This window comes from Conger conger, chromosome 1, assembly GCF_963514075.1.
Source record: "Conger conger chromosome 1, fConCon1.1, whole genome shotgun sequence".
In the NCBI taxonomy this organism is placed as follows: Eukaryota; Metazoa; Chordata; class Actinopteri; order Anguilliformes; family Congridae; genus Conger; species Conger conger.
This window is the reverse complement of record NC_083760.1, coordinates 65885434-65909724: the sequence shown is the minus strand read 5'-3', so window position 1 is coordinate 65909724 and position 24291 is coordinate 65885434. Positions and strand designations below refer to the sequence as shown.

The 24291-nt window shown below is 37.9% G+C and overlaps 3 protein-coding genes across 7 annotated transcripts in view; all 3 read left to right on the top strand.

Annotated features, from left to right (window-relative positions):
• Nucleotides 1-328: 328 nt before the first annotated feature.
• On the top strand, nucleotides 329-4804 carry LOC133130793 (zymogen granule membrane protein 16-like). Its single transcript, XM_061245637.1, has 4 exons — nucleotides 329-377; nucleotides 1906-1993; nucleotides 3106-3238; nucleotides 3423-4804. The coding sequence occupies exons 2-4, from the start codon at nucleotides 1942-1944 to the stop codon at nucleotides 3769-3771; spliced, it is 534 nt and encodes a 177-aa protein (XP_061101621.1). The 5' UTR covers nucleotides 329-377; nucleotides 1906-1941; the 3' UTR covers nucleotides 3772-4804.
• A 361-nt stretch (nucleotides 4805-5165) lies between these two features.
• Nucleotides 5166-9919, top strand: LOC133130781 (zymogen granule membrane protein 16-like). Of its 2 annotated transcripts, none has more exons than XM_061245624.1 (4): nucleotides 5166-5307; nucleotides 6963-7050; nucleotides 8477-8609; nucleotides 8794-9919. In XM_061245624.1, exons 2-4 carry the CDS (start codon nucleotides 6999-7001, stop codon nucleotides 9140-9142), a joined length of 534 nt encoding a protein of 177 aa, XP_061101608.1. In that variant the 5' UTR covers nucleotides 5166-5307; nucleotides 6963-6998; the 3' UTR covers nucleotides 9143-9919. The 2 variants fall into 2 exon arrangements, with proteins under 2 accessions (XP_061101608.1, XP_061101599.1); XM_061245615.1 differs by lacking the exon at nucleotides 5166-5307 and adding an exon at nucleotides 5322-5620.
• Nucleotides 9920-10222: 303 nt separating this feature from the next.
• Nucleotides 10223-24291, top strand: part of samd12 (sterile alpha motif domain containing 12) — a 55629-nt gene continuing 41560 nt past the window's right edge. Inside the window, exon 1 of one of the 4 annotated variants that reach the window (XM_061245601.1) lies at nucleotides 10223-10619. Coding sequence is in view for 3 of the 4 variants with exons in the window: in XM_061245581.1 (XP_061101565.1) it covers nucleotides 11357-11417 (61 nt within the window). In the remaining variant the exon portion in view is untranslated. Of the gene's footprint in view, nucleotides 10620-10719; nucleotides 11418-17568; nucleotides 17709-24291 lie in introns of those variants that run through there. The other 3 variants (XM_061245593.1, XM_061245581.1, XM_061245586.1) reach the window with 3 other exon arrangements.

Below are 24291 nucleotides of genomic sequence, written 5' to 3'. Positions count from 1 at the left end.
TAAAGCACATTTTGATATCTTGCTGAAAATTATGTTGGTCTGTGCAACATAAAACATAAAAAGTCAACATAAAAACCTGCACATTTTATCCCAAGAAACTAAAACATTCAACATTTTGACATTGCTTTTTTCTTGGTGAGTACATAGGTCCACATTCAATTACTAAATGTTCCTTTATTATCAAGAGATCAGGAATCAGGAAAAAGTCTCAAATAAAAAACAAAAGGAAATATGTACGTTCTTTGCCAAAGAATGTAAAGACGTCACCCACTGGAATGTAGCCTACCTTACACATATAAATACAAGAATGTCCAGATCAAAATATCATTCTACACCTTTGAAAATCTCACTCTCTGCATCTCTACATTACTGAGCTGGTGAGTTTCTGCGAAGCCACTCTTGCAAGCAATTAGATTATTTATAGATTTATGACTGAAATAATTTTCTGAATTTATTTATTTATTAATGAACATACTGTGCACAACTAACAATGTGGCAAATTAGTAATAAACCACTGAGCTAGAAACAGTTATAAGAGTATTACTAAATATAAGTTTGTAAATAATGATTTAAACATCATACCAATATTTCATTATTTTACAGTAATGAATTCTAAAGACAAACTAGCCCATATTCTTGCACAGGGGTGTGCACAAGATTTCAAAATCAGCCACAGGCTGTGAAATGATCATTTCTGGTGAATGTTAAGAGTGAAATACAATGAATTACTTACATTTTTAATACAAATGTATTAAAACAAAATATATGGCCAGTTGCCCGCTGCTATAGGAACAACCTACGAGTAATATACATACTTAGGTATAATATACTGTAGATAGGTTGGTGCACTTAATTCACTCATCACAGAAAGAAAGAGCGTACTGTGTACTTGTTTGCCTGTAATTTAACAGACCATTGTTATAAACAGGGTGATCTCAAATTGCATTACTAAATGAAAACCTGGTTACCGTGTGTCCATTTTGATTAAGGTTTGTTTTGGCTCAATATATTGTGAGGTTTTGATGAGCGCTTGTTGTAACTGATGTTCATGTAATGGGGGAAGGAGCACTGGGTATCAACACATACCCACATGTGGGGTGGCCTGTAGTGTAATGGTTAAGGTAAATGACTGGGACATGCAAGGTAGGTGGCTCTAATCCCGGTGGACCCACAATATGATCTGCACAGCTGTTGGGGCCTTGAGCAAGGCCCTTAACCCTGCAATGCTCCAGGGGAGGATTGTCTCCTGTTTAGTATAATCACCTGTAAGTCACTCTGGATAAGAGCATCTGTCAAATGCCATTAATGTAATGTAACACATGTGTAAGGGTCTTTTTGGGTGTATTAAATTATTACATTCAATTAATACATATTTTGTTGTATTAAATTATACTGTCATAGTGGCTATTTTGAGACAATTCAATGTTTTTTTTTGTATATTTTAAATAAAATAGAAGATACTGGATGATGATTGGTGGTCGGTGACTAATACACACAAACCCCAGTCCTGCACGTCAATTACCGCTCATCAATATTTCTGCTGTTATTAATGTATATCTGTTTCATTGTTTTGAAGTACTGAGATTTATTTTCTAACCTTAGGTTCTATATTTCTAACCTTCTCCCTAATGAAGGTCCCTAATGTAAAAAAAAACGAATTCTCCTTCATATCTAGAATACACACTGTAAATACTTTTTATGGCTATGCAACCCTAAGATCATGGACAATTATTAATTCTGTTCGGGAAGCTTTGATACAGTGCATGACACTTGGACATACAATGGATAGGTTTCATTGCGCTAAACAACTGGATCAGTACTCTGCAAACCAAAATACGCAGAACATGATTTATATCATTTACTGTAGCATGTGACGTCCTTCTTCCATTTTGAATCTGGTTACAGGTTTCTAGAACAGTTGCTGATCACGACTACTCCAGAATGATCTCTATCTTCATCTTCTGTCTTTGCTGTCTCACAGCTGGGGCTAGGAGTAAGTGTCTCACAATATCACATACACTGTAATAAGTTTTAAGACATTATTACATCATGCGTTCACTTGACTATCACATTCTAAGAACAAACAACCTGAAATGTAAGCCAAATTGCAGTACACGCAAAATGAATATGACTGGATTGGCATAATCACAATTTTCAACAAATGTCCTACAGATTGCTACTAAATAATTACTAGTGATGATGTTGCATATTGATAGAATTCAATCTCCTTTTATAAAAAAATTTAATTTTTTAATTTGGTAGCCAATTGTACCCCATCTAATTCAATTAGAGTTAGTGTTAGATACACCGTGCACACCCCGTCCCACGGTGGCCGAAGGAGAACAATACCAAGTCCGCTGCATCTTAGCCTGTTGCACCACCGTGGCTCTACCAATATATTCATTATATAATTTCCTTAAAAAAGTTCCAAAATGAAAACAGAATGGGGGAAAAGCCATGCTTAGCATTTTTGTATTTTTAAAAATGTTTGTACTGGACAATGGTACAGAAATAAAATGAATAATTATTATTATTATGAATATTATTATTATTATTATGAATATTATTATTATTATTATGAATATTATTATTATTATTATTATTATTATTATTATTATTATTATTGTTCTTATTATTATTATTATTATTATTATTATTATTATTATTATTATTATATTACTAGAATCCTTTAGGTAAGTTGGGAGGAACCCTACTTCCAGCAAGGCAAAATAAATTCATACCCCACCACTGTGGACCCCAGTCATACCCAGCAAATTAAACAAACTATTGAATTTGCCAAGCGAGTCACTCAGTAACCACAATTTTACATTATTGACAAAAATGTGTGAGACTTCTATTTCACATTGTATTACATAGGACTGTAATGGATAGAGAAGCAATTATGGAATTAAATTTAGTCATTGATTGACTAATTGCCTAATATTGACCTGTGTTGCCTATTGGACATATGTGGGAAATGCACTGTAATGTACAGTTATTTTACTTCATATTGTATTGTCTAATGTGTGTTATGTTGCCCTGGAAAGAAGCATTAGTCTAAAATAAATGATTAAAAGCCGTGTCATTTTGTCTTTTCCTCCTCAGACCTACCATACCACTTCTCAGGAGCAGTAGGCAGGGGCAGTGGTACTTCTTTTACATCTGATCCGCCTAACACTGGGACTGGGCGTATCACTGGAGTCAAAGTGTGGGAGCTCAACAACGGCTACATCAGGGGGTAAATATCAACAAATTATTATTGAATTAATCCATTAATCCATCTGTTGCCGTTTACCACTCAGGCAAATGAAATTATTAAATAATGTTATTTTTAAAAATGTCAACATTTGCTCTTAAAATGAAGTGAGAATGTAGGTTTGCCTTTGTATTTATGATGGAACTCTTTTCTTGCCCTGTTTCAGATTGCAAATAAAACATGACTACGACTGGGGAGAGCTCTTTGGCCGGAATACAGATATAGAACATGAATTTATCCTATTTGAGCATGAGGTCATTGTGCAGGTTTCAGGGAAATACAATCCAGGGAACTGGATCTACCTGCTGACCTTTGGCACAAACTGGGGGCGCACTTTCACAGTTGGCCAGGCCTCTGGCATTTCCTTCAACTTCTTTCAAGCTTATCCTCTTCAGGAGCTTGTAATGGTCAGTGGACGGTTCGATAATAATGGTCTCTCCTCCATTGCTGCACATTGGGGAGTATTGGACCTGGGCTCCACGGGTAAAAATGAGTCAGGTGTAGCCCACCACTAATTTATTAAAATACATATTCTGCTTATTCACCATTTATTAAATAGATGTCTGGATATTACATTATTGGCATTTGGCAGACGCTCTTATCCAGATATAGCTGCTTTGCTAAGATTAATTAAATCAAATCAAAATGTATATGTATAGCAAATAATTCAATCAATTGTCACAACACACCTTACAAAAAGCTCTGGCCTAAACCCCCACAATAGAAGCCTAGTGCAACAGTGTGAAGGAAAAGGGGCTGAGCGGGGGGTGATGAAGCGGAGGCTGGAGAGAAGCAGTGGAGGAGCCCAGATGATTTGGGACAAGATCCTCACCAGCAGTATGGAGGGGGAAAACTGAGAAAGGCCATACGGGAAGTGCAACAGAGCAAGAGGAAGAGAAATCAACAGAACAGGGACACCCATACAAGAGGGAGAGGGAGACAACCATTCCAACTTACCAAGATAAGCCTAGCATTGTCACATACTACTGTACATGTACCCAGTTGCAAAGAATGTGTGAATGCAGAATTTACAAAACAAATACAGATTTTTCACAGGTTTACACTCTCCACTATCTGATCATGACTTAACATTTGATGCTTCAACCAATCAGTCCAGCTCAAGTTAAATGACTGGGGATGCCTACTAGTGATGGAGAGTAAAACCATTCAATTTTATTTACTTTTTATAGTTGTAGTACATGGTTTGTTTCTACTCACTTCTGCAAGGTTATGAACAATTCAGTAATGTACAATGCATCAGCAAGGAAAACTTTTATTCAGCTGTGATGATTTTGTAATATGTCTATGTGGAATAAATCAAATGACTACAGATATTAATTTGAAATTGCCCTGCCATTTCTCCCATTTTTTTAAAATGCAGATATTTTGGAATTATCCACATTTGCATTTAAATACACATCTCTTATATCTTGAATTACAGGTTATATTTCCCCCTGCTGACAGAATGACGATTTCCCTTTGATGTTCTCATATCTTGACTGATGTTTGTTCGATGTAAAGCTTTTACAATAAAGGTTGTAAATGTGAGTTGGGTTGAGTCACTGTTAAGAAAAAAATACAAAAAAATAAAATAGAAAAAGAAATCATGTAGTGAGTTGCTTTTACGGAAAAAAGCTAAATAATTATTTGATTTTTATTAAATGTGAGTATGCCTATATTTCACACAGGCTTGTTCCCACGCACTGAAGGCCTTTGGTGTGATTTTACTTATGAACAACATCCATCCCAAATGAATTTCCCTTTCAGGTGTTGTTGTAGCTGTTCGAACAGTCTTTAAAAACAGCTACAGGTTATGAGGACAAACAGGCAATGAGGTATATTAAAATCATTGACGGGCGGTACGAAATACAAATAAACTACATTTCCCATGATTCCACAATTAACAAATGAGTTTCGCAGCGTGGCTGATGTTTGTCTGTGTTGGCTATTGTAAATGCCCAGAAGCGAAATTCGGCTGCATTGTATACATGTACACGAATAATGACTGAATTACATGAATTAAATGAAGAGTAATAGAATGCCTGTCGAAGGTAAGACGGCTAACATTTCTTGAAGCAAAGAAATATCTTCATCCGCCAATGTTTGGAGTTTGGGAATAGAGCCGCGGACAATTCGCAAGTGGCTATGATTGGCTAGTGCTGCACGCCTCAGAAAATCAGTGAAGTATAAACATTCGGTGTAAAAAGTCTCAAAAAACAAAAGGAAATATGTACGTTCTTTGCCAAAGAATGTAAAGACGTCACCCACTGGAATGTAGCCTACCTTACACATATAAATACAAGAATGTCCAGAGCAAAAGGTCATTTTACATCTCACTCTCTGCATCTCTACATTACTGAGCTGGTGAGTTTCTGCGAAGTCACTCTTGCAAGCAATTAGATTATTTACAGATTTATGACTGAAATAATTTTCTGAATTTATTTATTTATTAATGAACATACTGTGCACAGCTAACAATGTGGCAAATTAGTAATAAACCACTGAGCTAGAAACATTTATAAGAGTATTACTAAATGTAAGTTTGTAAATAATGATTTAAACATCATACCAATATTTCATTATTTTACAGTTATGAATTCTAAAGACAAACTAGCCTATTCTTGCACAGGGGTGTGCACAAGATTTCAAAATCAGCCACAGGCTGTGAAATGATCATTTCTGGTGAATGTTAAGAGTGAAATACAATGACTTACTTACATTTTTAATACAAATGTATTAAAACAAAATATATGGCCAGTTGCCAGCTGCTATAGGAACAACCTACAAGTAATATACGTACTTAGGTATAATATACTGTAGATAGGTTGGTGCACTTAATTCACTCATCACAGAAAGAAAGAGCGTACTGTGTACTTATTTGGCTGTAATTTAAGTTAAGTTAAGTTAAGTTACTTTATTTGTACCCGTAGGTAAATTTGTTTGCAGAGAGAGTCACACAATACTTAAAAACACATAAAATACAACAAGCGTATAAAGTGCAGGGTGCAAAAGCTGGCAACAGCCCTTAACCCTGCATTGCTCCAGGGGAGGATTGTCTCCTGTTTAGTCTAATCAACTGTAAGTCACTCTGGATAAGAGCATATGTCAAATGCCAATAATGTAATGTAACACATGTGACAGGGTCTTGTTGGGTGTATTCAATTAATACATATTTTGTTGTATTAAATTATACTGTCATAGTGGCTATTTTGAGACAATTCAATGTTTTTCTTTGTATATTTTAAATAAAATAGAAGATACTGGATGATGATTGGTGGTCGGTGACTAATACACACAAACCCCACAGTCCTGCACGTCAATGACCGCTCATCAATATTTCTGCTGTTAATTAATGTATATCTGTTTCATTGTTTTGAAGTACTGAGATTTATTTTCTAACCTTAGGTTCTATATTTCTAACCTTCTCCCTAATGAAGGTCCCTAATGTAAAAAAAACTAATTCTCCTTCATATCTAGAATACACACTGTAAATACTTTTTATGGCTATGCAACCCTAAGATCATGGACAATTTTCAATTCTGTTTGGGAAGCTTTGATACAGTGCATGATACTTGGACATATAATGGATAGGTTTCATTGCGCTAAACAACTGGATCAGTACTCTGCAAACAAAATACGCAGAACATGATTTATATAATTTACTGTAGCATGTGACTTCCTTCTTCCATTTTGAATCTGGTTACAGGTTTCTAGAACAGTTGCTGATTACGACTACTCCAGAATGATCTCTATCTTCATCTTCTGTCTTTGCTGTCTCACAGCTGGGGCTAAGAGTAAGTGTCTCACAATATCACATACACTGTAATAAGTTTTAAGACATTATTACATGATGCGTTCACTTGACTATCACATTCTAAGAACATCCATCCATCCATCCATCCATTATCTTAACCCGCTTATCCTGAACAGGGTCGCAGGGGGGCTGGAGCCTATCCCAGCATACATTGGGCGAAAGGCAGGAATACACCCTGGACAGGTCGCCAGTCCATCACAGGGTACACACACCATTCACTCACACACTCATACCTATGGGCAATTTAGACTCTCCAATCAGCCTAACCTGCATGTCTTTGGACTGTGGGAGGAAACCGGAGTACCCGGAGGAAACCCACGCAGACACGGGGAGAACATGCAAACTCCACACAGAGAGGCCCCGGCTGACTGGGATTCGAACCCAGGACCTCCTTGCTGTGAGGCGGCAGTGCTACCCACTGCACCATCCGTGCCGCCATTCTAAGAACAAACAACCTGAAATGTAAACCAAATTGCAGTACAAGCAAAATGAATATGACTGGATTGGCATAATCACAAATTTCAACAAATGTCCTACAGATTGCTACTAAATAATTACTAGTGATGATGTTGCATATTGATAGAATTCAATCTCCTTTTATAAAAAAATTTAATTTTTTAATTTGGTAGCCAATTGTACCCCATCTAATTCAATTAGAGTTAGCGTTAGATACACCGTGCACACCCCGTCCCACGGTGGCCGAAGGAGAACAATACCAAGTCCGCTGCATCTTAGCCTGTTGCACCACCGTGGCTCTACCAATATATTCATTATATAATTTCCTTAAAAAAGTTCCAAAATGAAAACAGAATGGGGGAAAAGCCATGCTTAGCATTTTTGTATTTTTAAAAATGTTTGTACTGGACAATGGTACAGAAATAAAATGAATTATGATTATGATTATTATGATTATTATGATTATTATGATTATTATTATTATGATTATTATTATTATTATTATTATTATTATTATTATATTACTAGAATCCTTTAGGTAAGTTGGGAGGAACCCTACTTCTAGCAAGGCAAAATAAATTCATACCCCACCACTGTGGACCCCAGTCATACCCAGCAAATTAAACAAACTATTGAATTTGCCAAGCGAGTCACTCAGTAACCACAATTTTACATTATTGACAAAAATGTGTGAGACTTCTATTTCACATTGTATTACATAGGACTGTAATGGATAGAGAAGCAATTATGGAATTAAATTTAGTCATTGATTGACTAATTGCCTAATATTGACCTGTGTTGCCTATTGGACATATGTGGGAAATGCACTGTAATGTACAGTTATTTTACTTCATATTGTATTGTCTAATGTGTGTTATGTTGCCCTGGAAAGAAGCATTAGTCTAAAATAAATGATTAAAAGCCGTGTTATTTTGTCTTTTCCTCCTCAGACCTACCATACCACTTCTCAGGAGCAGTAGGCAGGGGCAGTGGTACTCCTTTTACATCTGATCCGCCTAACACTGGGACTGGGCGTATCACTGGAGTCAAAGTGTGGGAGCTCAACAATGGCTACATCAGGGGGTAAATATCAATAAATTATTATTGAATTAATCCATTAATCCATCTGTTGCCGTTTACCACTCAGGCAAATGAAATTATTAAATAATGTTATTTTTTAAAATGTCAACATTTGCTCTTAAAATGAAGTGAGAATGTAGGTTTGCCTTTGTATTTATGATGGAACTCTTTTCTTGCCCTGTTTCAGATTGCAAATAAAACATGACTACAACTGGGGAGAGCTCTTTGGCCGGAATACAGATATAGAACATGAATTTATCCTATTTGAGCGTGAGGTCATTGTGCAGGTTTCAGGGAAATACAATCCAGGGAACTGGATCTACCTGCTGACCTTTGGCACAAACTGGGGGCGCACTTTCACAGTTGGCCAGGCCTCTGGCATTTCCTTCAACTTCTTTCAAGATTATCCTCTTCAGGAGCTTGTAATGGTCAGTGGACGGTTCGATAATAATGGTCTCACCTCCATTGCTGCACACTGGGGAATATTGGACCTGGGCTACACGGGTAAAAATGAGTCAGATGTAGCCCACCACTAATTTATTAAAATACATATTCTGCTTATTCACCATTTATTAAATAGATGTCTGGATATAGCTGCTTTGCTGAGATTAATTAAATCAAATCAAAATGTATATGTATAGCAAATCATTCAATCAATTGTCACAACACACCTTACAAAAAGCTCTGGCCTAAACCCCCACAATAGAAGCCTAGTGCAACAGTGTGAAGGAAAAGGGGCTGAGCGGGGGGTGATGAAGCGGAGGCTGGAGAGAAGCAGTGGAGGAGCCCAGATGATTTGGGACAAGATCCTCGCCAGCAGTATGGAGAGGGAAAACTGAGAAAGGCCATACGGGAAGTGCAGCAGAAATCAACAGAACAGGGACACCCATACAAGATGGAGAGGGAGACAACCATTCCAACTTACCAAGATAAGCCTAGCATTGTCACATACTACTGTACATGTACCCAGTTGCAAAGAATGTGTGAATACAGAATTTACAAAACAAATACAGATTTTTCACAGGTTTACACTCTCCACTGTCTGATCATGACTTAACATTTGATGCTTCAACCAATCAGTCCAGCTCAAGTTAAATGACTGGGGATGCCTACTAGTGATGGAGAGTAAAACCATTCAATTTTATTTACTTTTTATAGTTGTAGTACATGGTTTGTTTCTACTCACTTCTGCAAGGTTATGAACAATTCAGTAATGTACAATGCATCAGCAAGGAAAACTTTTATTCAGCTGTGATGATTTTGTAATATGTCTATGTGGAATAAATCAAATGACTACAGATATTAATTTGAAATTGCCCTGCCATTTCTCCTATTTTTTTTAAATGCAGATATTTTGGAATTATCCACATTTGCATTTAAATACACATCTCTTATATCTTGAATTACAGGTTAAATTTCCCCCTGCTGACAGAATGACGATTTCCCTTTGATGTTATCATATCTTGACTGATGTTTGTTCGATGTAAAGTTTTTACAATAAAGGTTGTAAATGTGAGTTGGGTCACTGTTAAGAAAAAAATACAAAAAATAAAATAGAAAAATAAATCATGTAGTGAGTTGCTTTTACGGAAAAAAGCAAAATAATTATTTGATTTTTATTAAATGTGAGTATGCCTATATTTCACACAGGCTTGTTCCCACGCACTGAAGGCCTTTGGTGTGATTTTACTTATGAACAACATCCATCCCAAATGAATTTCCCTTTCAGGTGTTGTTGTAGCTGTTCGAACAGTCTTTAAAAACAGCTACAGGTTATGAGGACAAACAGGCAATGAGGCATATTGAAATCATTGACGGGCGGTACGAAATACAAATAAACTACATTTCCCATGATTCCACAATTAACAAATGAGTTTCGCAGCGTGGCTGATGTTTGTCTGTGTTGGCTATTGTAAATGCCCAGAAGCGAAATTCGGCTGCATTGTATACATGTACACGAATAATGACTGAATTACATGAATTAAATGAAGAGTAATAGAATGCCTGTCGAAGGTAAGACGGCTAACATTTCTTGAAGCAAAGAAATATCTTCATCCGCCAATGTTTGGAGTTTGGGAATAGAGCCGCGGACAATTCGCAAGTGGCTATGATTGGCTAGTGCTGCACGCCTCAGAAAATCAGTGAAGTATAAACATTCGGTGTTGCCTAGCTAGGGAGTGATTGTCTGTCGGTTAGAAGAATATTTCAGTGTAAAATATTAATAGACTATGTGGGCAGACGTTTTATTCTCGAAGAACCGAAAACACGCAGTAACTAGCTTTTCAGCACAAACGCTCATCGCCTTTTTCCAATGCCCCTGTCAATTTATGATGCGCACTGTGGAGAGACAGAGCTCCTTCGTATACCTTATGTTTGTAGGCTACTAATCGGTTACGCGTGATTTAGTCATGGCAAGGAGCGAGACCAGCCAAATAAATATTTAACGTTGTTTGTAACTTCTCATTTCTTGAGGAATATTACATTTTCATTATCTCGAGATTCCAAGACTGGTTCATATTATAGACAAAACTGAAGAGATTATCAGTGCGCTAACGTTAGTTACCTGTACGCTACTGTAGCGTAATGTAGCCTACATAATTGGCCGCATTGGACGTAGCTCCTCATGAGATAATCGTCCGCTGCAGCTCAATCTGTCGACACGGAGTGAATTGTTTTTGGGAGAGAGCCTTGCCTAAAACTGTCTATTGAGGACAAACGTTTATATTGCGTGTGCAAACATCTGAGGCGGGATGCTAGGACAGTCTCACCACCTTATCGGGGGGATCCTGTGGATTCAAAATCCTATGAGAGGTAGGTTTTTAAAAACCGGTTTTCAAGGGGATCCTTCTCAGCCGCCAAACGTTTTTTAATTGGCACATATTTTTGCATGACGTCTTGTGCATGCCACGGATAATTAATGGTGTTTGCGCTACAGTCTGCGGTAGGCTATATCAACATCCATAAAGTCTGATTAAAACTATAACGTTAGCTATATTAACTCTAAAATATGTATCCCTCAGATTGTATATGCTAAATATGGGAGTGCAGTGTGTTTGCGTTGTTGAATAGGACATGTGCAGGCACAGCAGTATGATGAGCGTTCTGATAATGCTTGACGTTGTGGTTTTGTACAGCAACAAGGGGAACATTTCTCGTTTGGCTCAAACCAACGCGGAGAACCGACGCTAATTGAAGAGGCCACGTAGCCACATTTTAAACAACCGGCCTACTAATTTTACCAAATCTTCTTCCCAACCAAATACATAATAACCACATACTCTAACCTACTTAGAACCAATTACATGTCTGCAGCCTAAATTAACATTATTTTATTAGCACTACAATGAAGTGCTGTTTCTTAACACTACTTTTTGTCATTTAAGTTCAAAGTTTGCAGGCTGTGTGAATTAAGATGAAATAAGAATTAGTCTGCTTTTAAATATAATTCTAATTGCAACGTATTGGTTATTGTGAGAATGATATAGCGGCTGTGATATTCATTCGTATATGTAGTCTCAATGCATGTTATACAGCATTTTCATATTCTCTTTATAGTATCTGCACAGTACTGTACGTGGCATACTACCATTTTTCTCAAACCTTATGACAAAAACATGGACAAGTGTGGCCTTGTATGTAAGGGATTGGGTATTTAATTCTCACTGTGGGTAGGGGATTGCTTAATTAATTGTTTGTTTATCATTGTAGTTGCTACTGCTATTGTGCTCTGCCCTTGAGCAAGGTGCTTCTAAAATCTTAATTAGGCTACTTATATCTTTCATATTTTTGTATGAATGGAATATAATTACTGTAAGCAATAAGTCACTGAATAAATGTGTCTGCTAGGCTAGTGATTACTAACAATAAGTATTAAATGTCCAGTGCTCTCTGTAGACTCATTAATTACTGAAGGAGAGAGCCTGTTTGAAGTAGAATCACCCTTTAATGATGATGTGTGTCCTGGGAAAAGGGAACTCTTTCAGTAAAATATTGCGGTCATCATTTTGCTGATGTATTCACTCAGTGAATATAGGGCAAACATAAACAATTCAAAATAAATGAAGACTGCTTAAGAAAAGTGCATCTTCTTATAGGCGCATATATTCAAATTAAAAGTCCTTTCAAAGATGAATGGATATTGAAATATGTACAATGCACAGGACTTTTCTGTATTTTTCAATGCGTTAGAGATGAATGAACATGTTTTCAAAGAGAACTGAATCAGTCCAACTGTACTACTGTGTTTGGTGCTGTAAAATCTTTTCAATCTTTAACATGTATATCAAACACAGGATATGGTGTTTCGGAGAATACACTAGCTAACAATGCAGTGCTTTGCTCCTTCTTCCAATTATGATTTCCAAAGATTAAAGGTTAGCCTTCATACTGGAATTCAGGCTGATTTCTTGACTCCCTTGGAATAATTGTGAAGAGGAGAGTGGAATACTGGAACATTGTGTGTTGTTAACACAGCCTTGAGATAGACCTGCTCATTGGACCAGGCAGACATGAAGTGGCAGTGAACACGTCATACACAGTAATGTGCACAATCCAGTGAATGGATGCCACTCGCTTCCTCTTTCTTGTCTTGCTCCAAATACCCCTTTATGGGTGGTGTTTAAATACTGTGCCATTTTTATTCATAATAAGCACAGCACTGTCAAATTGAGAATTGAGAATGTTAGTTTTATGTCTTCAGTCAATCTTAGTGTTGTTAGAAACATGCACCGACGCATTGTGGCACACAGGCCTTCATCGTCCTGATAAAGGCCTGTGTGCCACAACGCTTTGGTGCATGTTTTTAAGTTCTTGCCTATGCATTAGCCATATTAGCAAGGCTTTTTTACGGACCCAAATCATCAGTGCCTTGGTTGCCATCCTTAGCTTATGAAGTTTCATTGATTGGAAACTTTCTACCGTACCATCTACTTGGTTGAACACTTTTTGGTAATTTTCTAGCCTGACCAAACTTTATTTGACATTGTATAATATAATAAATGATCTATTTGACTTTTTACTTGTGGCTGTTCTTAACCAGTTAACCATCAAAGTTTATTTTATCGTGAATTATAAAATGGGTTGTTTCGATCTTGAAAGCTGACTGGTTGAGCTTTTCTACCGTGATTATAAATCCCATAAAGTAACAGTAAATCAAACAGCCTGTTTACAAACAATATCACCCTGCTCATTATTTTGTGCTTCTATTCTATGGCCCTGTGTTCTATATCGATACGTTATGAATTTTTTTTTACCGTTATTTATCTTTTTGATTAGCCTAATGTTAGCCTGATGTTCAGAGTAAATTTTGATAAGTTTGACAGAATGTCAATGGATGACATGTTTGAAAGCCAAAGTGAGGGTGGTACAGCTGGGATACCTGGCCATCCTGCTAGAGCCAAAAAAGAAGCAGTGGATAAATGAGAAAAATCTCAAAACGAAAAGAACGCCGAGGCCTCAACAAAGTGGGCAATTAGGATGCCTTATGGACTGGTGCCAGGAAAAGGGCATAGGAGCCGATGGGGGTGAACTGGCTTGCAACAATGTTGCCAAGGATCTGTAGAGCCACAGGCACCACAATCTATACAAACCACTGTCACCGCAGTACCATGGTTTACCATCGTGCAAACTTTATTGGATGCGGGGCTCGGCGCGAGAGAGATAATGTCAGTCAGTGGTCATAAATGTGAAATCTGCCTTGAAAGCTACTGGAGACCCAATGTCACAGAACGAAAATGCTGGAGTGACATACTGGCCAACACTGATGTCAGTGTTACCCCAGGCCCAGCAGTTAAAAGTAGAAAACGAGACAGGAGACATTTTATGGACATTTTTTCAGTGGCTGTACAATTTATGGTAGCATCCAAATAAAGCAACCATTAATTGTGTTCTGTGGACTACATTATCTGGTGGAAGAATAGTTGCTTTATGAAAATAATGATTTAGAAAATAAAGTAATATTGTGTCATCCATTAGTTGTTCATAAATGTTGTAACGCTTTTATAAAAGCAATAAGGCACTTAAGCCGTCTTGTATGGGGAGTTAAAGGGTGTTGCCACCACTCGGCGTCGAGCCTAAGCACACACTTTAACCGTGACTGCATTCCCCATACAACAAGGTCTCTTGTGTTGTATTCTCTTTGAACTGATGAAACATGCTAAGACATAGCAGTAACAGCTCAATATTTTGTACATACATAGGAGATTTATACCTTTTGAAATACACAAACATTCAATTTTACCTTCTACCTGACATGCAACACTATTTGGTCATTCCTGGCCAGACCTAACTTGATGTAGCATTTTTTTTTTTTGAGCAGTACAATGGAAAACATTCATAATCTGAAAATAGACAGAAAACTGTGAGAGTACACATTTTCAGGTTTTTTCCTGCTTTAATGCCTAAGATGCCGCTCAGAAATCAACCAGTTTTCATTGAGAGTGACTTTTTTGGTGCCACCCAGCTTTTTATAAGAGCCGATATTTGCAGAAGGACCAATTCAATGAGGCTAATGTTTAGCATTTTCTCTTGAATTTACACAAAGTTTGAGCAAAATTGGAGTGGTCACCGATAACACCTCTGGTTGATTTTTCATGGAATGACCCTGGTACATTTTGCAGCCAATAATAATACAGACCAATTAAAATAATTGTCACACATAATCTCATGTCTTCTCAGTTTCCTTTGTTAATCTTACCTCTGCAACTCTTATTATGAATTTCTCGAGTTAAAAAATTACTTTGAGAATGTGCTAAAAATGAAACAGAAACTGACAAATATCTTTGTTCACATTGCCTTTGTACTACACACAATTTTGCTGACATTTGCTGGCTTCCTTATTATGTCATTAAAATGTTCTGTTTTTAAGTCATGTGATGATAAAGAAATTGGAAAACTGAAGTAATATTTGGGGTTAAAAAGCAATTCATACGCAACATTAATGATTTGTGTGTTACTGACCTACCCACCATATACTGAGAAGTCTGCTGTTGCTCGAATGAGAGCAGGCTCAGCATGAAAACTTCAGGAGAAAGAAGACTGTGTCTTTAGATATGGTTGGGGGTCCAATATGGGTAAACATTAAGGGCAAACATTTGTTAAAATGTAAAGGAGTGAGGTCAGAAAGTGATTGATTTCTGACAGAATGCCCTTGCTATGATCAAAATCACTTTGGGAAAATTAAAAAAGACACAAGGTTTCCATTTAGAATGCTTTATTTTATATGCAAATGAGTAGTTCCAGTAGTACATTAACTAGCCTATGTGAATATCTACAAAATCATAATTGTTTTCTTAAATAAATTTTTCAGTTTAGTTTGTTTTTAGTTTGTGGGTTTTTTTTTGTTTAAAATACTAAACTAGTTTTCATCTTAGTTTTTTTTAAATAGTAGTGGCGGCAGCTTTAGCCAATGACATGTTGAGAGAAGCAGAGGGGTCTTAATCACCCTGAAGGAAATGGATGACCTTGTTTTTTATTATTGTACACACAATATACACACCCAATCACTGTGAATAATTAATAGTTTTATTATTATAACATTTATGTTGTTGGAATTTAGCTTTGAACAACTGAACTGCATCATGGCATTTTTGCACTTAGTGGAAAAAGTAATGGTTTTATCAAAAGATGGCATGGTAGATTACAACACAGCTGTGTTGCTCCTGTGTTCATATTATACTGCTTTGCTCAGACAATAAGATGCACACATCACATTCATGATTAAACTAGCCGTTTTTTTTGCTTTGTACGCACATAAAGGCATTCTTTTTCATTTTCTGTTTTTAGCAACTATTTCACTTAAATGAAGAGAGACTAGTCATTCTAAAGAAATGGAAAGACCTGCCATATTAGACCCTTCTCGATTCTTAGGGCTTTTATATAAACAAATTCTCTTGTTTTTGTTGACAGTACTGTGATTGGAGTGTACTTGTTTTTGATTGCAGGAGGCTGTGTCCTGTGGGTTTGATTAGGCTAATTAACAAGTGTTAGCTACATGTTCAAATGGTCATGTTCTGTGTTTTGTACTGTGGACGTCTTTGAGATAGAATATTTCGCACTGTATTTTATGGTTGCTATCTTGGCCAGGTCCCCTTTGAGAAGAGATTTGAATCAATATTATGAATAAAACCAGTGAATAAATATTACTGTAAATGGTCCATCTGCAGTTCATAGTTAGCTTTTTTAGGTAATTACAGCTATTGGTCTCTCAATGAAGCTGCAACAATACCCACAGGCATCAGCTAACATTGTGTGCTCTGTTTAACTGGAGCACATTCTGTTAATAATAATAATAATAATAATAATAATAATAATAGTGGGTTAAAGTCTTATCTTATTTTAATTGAAAGTGAGGCACAGTGAAGACCTACTACTGCTAAGGCTGCATAAATAATCATATTAGCAATCATTACAAAGCAGAAACACCCCAACTGTAATGCATAAAATATTATTAATAAAGTATGATGGCTCAACCAGAATTTCCCGCTGCTTAAAATAAGAGCATTCTCACTGTCTTATGCATTTGGTCTGAAGCACTCCTCTGCTCTGAGCATGCTGTTGGCCCTGTAATGCCAGTTACGAGCACTATTAATATAGCGTGACTCTTTTTGTAAATATTCAGGACAGACAATTGACAGAAAGTGTAACATTTGTGGGGCAGAAACCTAAGTATTTTAACTTTGTGTTTGTTTGTCACAAAGGATATTAGGCGGGTGTCTATTGTGTATGGCTGTGATATTGATGCTGGATGAAGCTGACGTTGTGTTGTTTACCTGGGATGTAGTATGAAAAAAAAAGAAAAAGATTTGCTGTGAAACAACACCAGTTGAAGCAGGTGATTTATGATAGAACCCATGGAATGTTGTAGAATGTCTGCGTGGTTGGTTCATGGGTGTGTGGTGCTTGGTATGCGTAGAACTGGTCAGGCAGCCACTGGGCCTGTCTTTGCTTGAGCAGGAAACTGCAGGAGAAAGGTGCATCGCAAACTAGTTCAAAGAGATCAGAGCACTGCAAACCCGTGGTTTTGAAGTTATATAGCTTACATCTGACTGACTGTATAATGCACAATTGCTGTGATGAGTAATTGGGGAGAGTCAGGGAGTAATAGTAAGTATATTATTTTTTTCCTTCATTAACTCTATTGGGGAAAAATAAATATGCTTGTTTCTAATTGTGTGTGGAAGAATTGGAATGGTTGAGGAAAACTGAAATGGAGGTGAAAGTTTTTATTCTGAGGCTTGTGATCTGAGCAATATTGAAGCTGAAAGTGGCACAGTATTTACCCTGAGGGCACCAGCCTGGATGCTGTTTTCAGTTCCTCTACTCCTTTCTGGGCCCTGCATATTTCAGTCAGATGTCTCTTAGTAAGCACACTCCTATACTGGAAAGATATGCATGTTAATAATTCCATAATAATTGGCCTAAATGATGAAAGTGCTGTTCCTCATCCCTCTTTTTAATAGAACTGGGTCATATTTGTGTTGTCATTCAATGGCCTACAACTGCCAAAGATATCTCAAAGCAGCATTACTTCCACAATTCCAAAAGGCTAGGCTCTGCCCTATTTATCTGTGTACGCCTGGCATTCTTCCACATTAATTTCCTGGAATGACAGACAGGGCTGCGTGATCTGATAGGGTTGTGTGACCTGTTTTTGCTTGAAGAATTTAGTGAAGCAACTGAGGACAGAGAAGTTGGAGATTCCAGGACCTGACACTGTGATGAAAGGTTTAGAGTCGGGTGGAGGTGGTGCACAAAACATTGCCTGTAATCTGGCATGAGCCAACAATCAGCTGATGAGCATTAATACGTATGCTATGAAGGCTATAATGTATGTTAAATCTATTTAGTTGTCTTCAGTGCGTGTGCCAGCGATTCAAAACATTAATACACTATCCACATCTTACAAAGAAATCTTGATTTTTCAATGAAAATATTGATGAAATGTGGCAGGGATACTGGTTACCTTTATTTTGCTATTAATAATTTACTTACTTTTTTACCTTGGATGGCAGTGTTCCATTTATGAGTTCATTTGAGAGGAGCAGTTGTATGTTGTTGTGGAAGAATGACTATCAAGGGTTTTTTCTTTGGGAATTTGAGTTTGAGTCTTCTTGGGTCTCTACAAGCTTTGCACACCTGGATTTTGGCAGTTTCTCCCATCCTTTCTGGCAGATCCTCTCAAGCTCCGTCAGATTGGATTGGAAGCATCTTGAACTGCCATCTTCAGTTCTCTCCACAGATGTTCTATGGGGTTTAAGTCTGGGCTTTGGCTGAGCCACTCAAGGACAGTGAGAGACCTGTCCTCAAGCCACTCCAGTGTTGTCTTGGCTGTATTTGTCTGTATTATTTGCTTCATTGTTGTTCTGAAAGGTGAACTGTTGCCACAGTCTGAGGTTGTGTGCACTTTGGAGTAGGTTTTCTTCAAGGACCTCTCTGTATTTGGCTGCATTTATCCTTGCCTGAATTCTGACCAGTCTCCCTGTCCCTGCCGCTGAGAAGCACTTCCATAGCATGATGCTGCCACCACCATGCTACACCATAGGGATGGTATTAAACAGGTGATGAGCAGTGTCTGGTGTTTGCCAGACATAGTGCTTAGAGTTCTGCCAAAAGTGTTCAATTTTAGTCTTTTATTTGCCGTTTGGTAACTTCCAAGCGGACTGTGAAAAAAGGTTTTTCACTCACGAGTGGCTTCCACCTTACCACTGTACTGTAAAATGGTGGTCCTTTCGGCAGGTTTTCCCATCTCTGCAGAGATTAGTTTAGATTAGATTAGATTCAATTTATTGTCATTGCCTTCTAAGGCAATTAAATGCTTCCTCTGCATTTAACCCATCCTAGTTACCTAGGAGCAGTGGGCAGCCATAGTTTGGTGCCCGGGGACCACCTCCAGTTCTCAGGCCAGTGCCCTGGTCAAGTGCAGCGGCAGGAGTACACCAAGGGGGAATTTAACCTGACCGGAGTACCCGGAGGAAACCCACACGGACACGGGGAGAACATGCATACATGAAGCTCGAACCCACCACTGTCTTGCTGTGAGGCAACAGTGCACTGCACCACCAGCAGTGAGCGTGTTTCACTGGCAGCCTTACAGGACCAAGCCATAACACCCCCTCACCTTTGTCTCATCTGTCCGCTAGAGTGCAGAACAAGTGATCGAACACAGGAACAAATGTGAAGAGGACCCTAGAGGACAGTATGGTTCCGAATCCAAGTGTGACCATACACCTTTTTGTTCTTTGGGCTTATCAGTGGTTTGCATCTTGTAGTTGAGCTGGTATAGAGCTCTATGTGTGGTAGATTGTCAGGGGGGTTTTCTTCACCGGGCTGTATTCATCCACTACAGGTCTTCCTGTTTCTGCCAGGTCTTTTGACATAATAGAGTTCACCAGTTGTTTTTTTCTTCAACCAAACTTTTGTCTTGGGCATGATTTCATTTCTAAGCCTCATGATGGCCAGTTTAATTTGCATTGACACAGCTATCTTCCTCATGTTTTCACAACCCAAACGGCAATCTCACACAGGCAAGGCAATTGGCATTTGCAAAGTCTACCATCAAGATTAGACATCAACAGCTCAAATGAATGCACCTGCCTAACAAAACACGATTCAACAAATACTTGTAGGACCTAAAAATGGGTGGGACCATGTACAAAACGGTGCTTTCAACTTTCTCAAGTAGCGATATTATTGTTTAATGGAAAAAAGGCGATTTTCCTTTTGATCAAAGTGCATTGTGAACTCAAAAGGTTTGAAAGTGATATTGGCGCCATTTATTTTCAATTATGTTTTACTGCCAAAATGGTTCCGTAAACGAATCTCGTCACGTGACGGCCGGAACTCTATACTTATGGAAATGAGAGATGAGAGAGTTTTTTATTTTAAATTAATTAGCATCATTATGGGTTATTGAGTGTAGATTGATGGGCAGTTTAATCCATTTAAAATTAAATCCACAACACTATACAGTGTGGAAAAAGTGAAGGGTGTCAGATTATTTTCTGAAGCCACTGTAGGTGGCTGAGTAGTTTAATGTAATTACATTATAGGCATTTGGCAGATGCTCTTATCCAGAGCGACGTACAGCAAAGGTATAGGTATATAATTACACATTTACAGTAATATCATTACTTCATCTCAGTAATATTTACAGTAATAACAGCAATTCATTCCACTTCATACCATTTGCATGGAATCCAACTGTTCTTTTAGAAGGCAGGGCATAGTCATTATTACCTACATGGCTGGAATTCATTCACAAGATCACAAGTACTGACACACAAATTATTATTACTGGATTTGGTAGTGAACTCCTCTGAGCAGGGATGCCTGTCCATGGCTTGTAATCTGTGTTTGCTGTGTCCGGCCATTGAAATTGAGATGTTGGTGAAAACCTATACTTGGTGAATGTCTTGCATAAGCCCCACAAGGTGCTACGTGAGCAGAATGGTGAGAGGTGAGTCTGAACACTGCACCTTGGATGGTAGATCAGAGCAGCTGGCACGGCTGCTTCCGTGCAGAGAGAGGGGGAAGGAAGAGGGGAAAGAAGAGCAGGAGGAGGAGGGTAAGAGTGCTTTGTGTGCATCTCTCCTCACAGTGCTGATGTCACTGTGGAAAAAGGGGAGATGGGAGAGGAGCGCTCCAGGATATTTTTAGCAGCAGAGGCTAAAAAAAGCCCCAAAGCTCCCGAGGGGCTGCGGCAAAGCTGAACACTGAGAAACAACCGGAACACTCTCGCTCTCTCTCAGTCGCTCTGCTTCTCCCTGTGTCTGTCTTCTTTCTTCCTTCCTCTCTTTCATTTATATCTGTCTTATTCTCTTTCTCTTTACCTCCCACTCTGTGTCTTTTCTTCCTCTGCCTGTCATCAAGCTCCCTTTGCTGAGATTGGTTTGTGTCGTATAGCCTGCTTTACCACTGTCTTCAGCCCCTACACACATTTCCAGGAAGGATGAGAACAAATGTTCACCCATACAATTATTGTTCCGCAAAATACTTTCCGTTGTTAGCAAATCAGTGACTCTTTCATGTTTGCCTCAATGTTTAGCAGTCAGTGTTGCTGAAGGTTCTTTCCTAGTTTGTGGGCGTTGGATGATGTTTTATTATGTCACAGTGTATTAGTATTAACAGACTTGACATGGGAAATTCTGTTGATTTTCAGGTATGAAAACATTTAGAAAATGTAGTTCCTGTGTGCATGTGTGTAATGGGCATAGCATTTACAGTATGAGGAACTGATCATATTTCTGATATGACGGTGACTTCACATTTGGAAACCCTCCCCACCCTCCACCTCTCGATATTCCAGCTTCCAGACAGGCGTCAAATTGGTGATTCGACCGTCTTGACAACTTACAAGCATATCTTTCTTTGTGTGGAAAAATACATTTTGACAGCAGCCACTCTTGAAATGTTTTGGCCTGAACATAATTTTTATATTGCTTTAATGCAGAAATACACTACAAAATCACTGTGTTTGTACCAGTATTTTTAAAAAAGGGGCTTGTATATATATATATATATATTTTTTACAGCCAAACAGACTAAACAATATGGACTGAATGGGAGATTTTCATCATGTATTGCTTTAATCTTCCAGATTTGTACACTACTGCCATCTAGTGGTGCAACTGCAAACTATACATAAGTGATTTGTGTATATTAAGTGGCTGTCAAAACATTTTGGTGAGTGTAACTACAGTACTGTGCAAATAATTTGGGCACCCCTGGTCAAAAAGCCTTTTAATATCTAAATGAACAGAAGCGAACCTGACCTCTAAATGATACAACATTAAACATGACACATTTCTTCCCAATTTAAAGCAAGATTACTTTTTATTTTTACAGTTTCAAAATAATAAAAAAGGAAAAAGGCCCTGTGTAAAAGTGTGTTCCCTGTGGAAACCCTGTCAGTAATTACAATACAATTATCATTCAGAAATATGCTTTCCATTGTTAGCAAATGCGTGTCTCTTTCATGTGTGCCTTGATGTTTGGCACAATCGGTAATTACATTAGAAATGAGTGACGCTGAATGTACGCCCAGTCCTTTCCTAGTTTGTGGGCATTGGGTGATGTTTTATTATGTGACGATGTAGTAATATTAATATAGACATGGAAACATTGGAAACTTCTGTTGATTTTCAGGTATGAAAACATTTGTAATTAGTAATGTAAATTAGTTTATAATTAAGTCCTTGACCGCATTGTCCTTGGGCCATGTGTGTTAATTAAGTAATTCAAAATTGGCACTGTGCATTCAGACACCATAGGAAATAAAAGGGCTTGTATTCATAACTCCTAGGGCAACTATAACAGCATGTAAATCCCATTTTTCCTGGCAGAACTATTCTTCAGCCTCCTTGCATGTACGGCATGTTTGAGATCTTTCCACAGATTTTCAATGATATGGTTGCCATTCCAAAAGCATCATCTCTCTTTCCTGGAGGTACTTCATGGTTGATTTTGAGGTATGCTTTGGATCATTGTCTTGCTGGAATACCCAACCTCTCTTTAACTTCAATGTCTGGACTGACCTTTGAACATTAGCCTCATGAATTTCTTTATATTCTTCGACTCGCACAATCTTTTCTCTGCCTTCAGCTGCCACACAACCCCATAATAGATCCACCTCCATGCTTCACAGTTGGAAAGTTGTTCTTCTCTACAAAGACTTCACCCTTTTTTTCTCCAAACATACCTTCTTCGGTGGTCGCCAAAAAATTGAATTTTGGTTTTGTCAGTCCAAAGCACATTGTGGGGCACATAGGGGGCAACGTTGCTCAGGCAGTAAGTCGTCTGGCAGTTGGAGGGTTGCCGGTTCGATCTCGCCCTGGGTGTGTCGCTGAGCAAGACACCTAACCTTTAATAAAGGCGCTATATAAATTCCAAGCAATTACCATTGTTCCAAATGGCTTCAGGCTTCTAAATGTTTCCTTTAGCATACATCAGATGCTTAATTTTGTGTTGAGGTTGTTCTTTCTGGCAACTCTGCCATGTCGGTCTTTGATGTTTAAAGTACATTGTATTGTTGCCATGTGAACAGCATGTGCCTGCTACTCTTTTTCACAGCTCTTTGGAGTGGTGTGTGGGTTCTTCTAAGCATTTCTCACCAGGTCTCGGGCCATTCTATCTGAAATCTTTCTTGGTCTTCCAGACCTTGCCTTGACTTCAACTGTTCCATTGGACAGTGGAAATGGGTAGTTTGAAACATTGAGAGAGTTTTGTAGCCTCGCCTTTCTTGGTGGAAATGAACTATATTCATTCTGAGATCTCTGGACGACAGGAATCCATTGGTGTTAACACCAGACAGAACAACCACTGAAGTTGGATATTTTAGAAGTCACGGAGTTACTTCAGAATAAAATGTTCAGCCCTGGAATTATACTTACTTGACCGACTCATTGAAGCCGTAACTAGTAAATTACTTGGGTCTGGGCCTTTGAAATGATCTTTTAAAAAAAGTATCAAAGAATAATCCATAGGGGTTCCCAAACCTTTTCTCAGAGCCCTTTTTCTTTAAAAAAAAAGAAAAAAAAAAGTTATAAAAGAAGAAGAAAATAAAAAGCAATCTTGCTGTAAAATTTGCAGAAAGGTCTCATGTTCTGTACCATTGAGTTCAGGTTTGCTTCGATCACATACAGATCATTTGTAACAGATATTTATGAATACTAACTATAGTATTCTAAAT

Bases quoted from the DNA above. Each gene is read 5' to 3' on its own strand.
- LOC133130793 (XM_061245637.1), top strand. From the start codon at position 1,942: ATGATCTCTATCTTCATCTTCTGTCTTTGCTGTCTCACAGCTGGGGCT. The intron at 1,994-3,105 runs GTAAGTGTCTCA...TTTCCTCCTCAG, and splicing joins TCTCACAGCTGGGGCTAGGA to ACCTACCATACCACTTCTCA. The intron at 3,239-3,422 runs GTAAATATCAAC...GCCCTGTTTCAG, and splicing joins AACAACGGCTACATCAGGGG to ATTGCAAATAAAACATGACT.
- LOC133130781 (XM_061245615.1), top strand. From the start codon at position 5,561: ATGTCCAGAGCAAAAGGTCATTTTACATCTCACTCTCTGCATCTCTAC. The intron at 5,621-6,962 runs GTGAGTTTCTGC...ATCTGGTTACAG, and splicing joins ATCTCTACATTACTGAGCTG to GTTTCTAGAACAGTTGCTGA. The intron at 7,051-8,476 runs GTAAGTGTCTCA...TTTCCTCCTCAG, and splicing joins TCTCACAGCTGGGGCTAAGA to ACCTACCATACCACTTCTCA.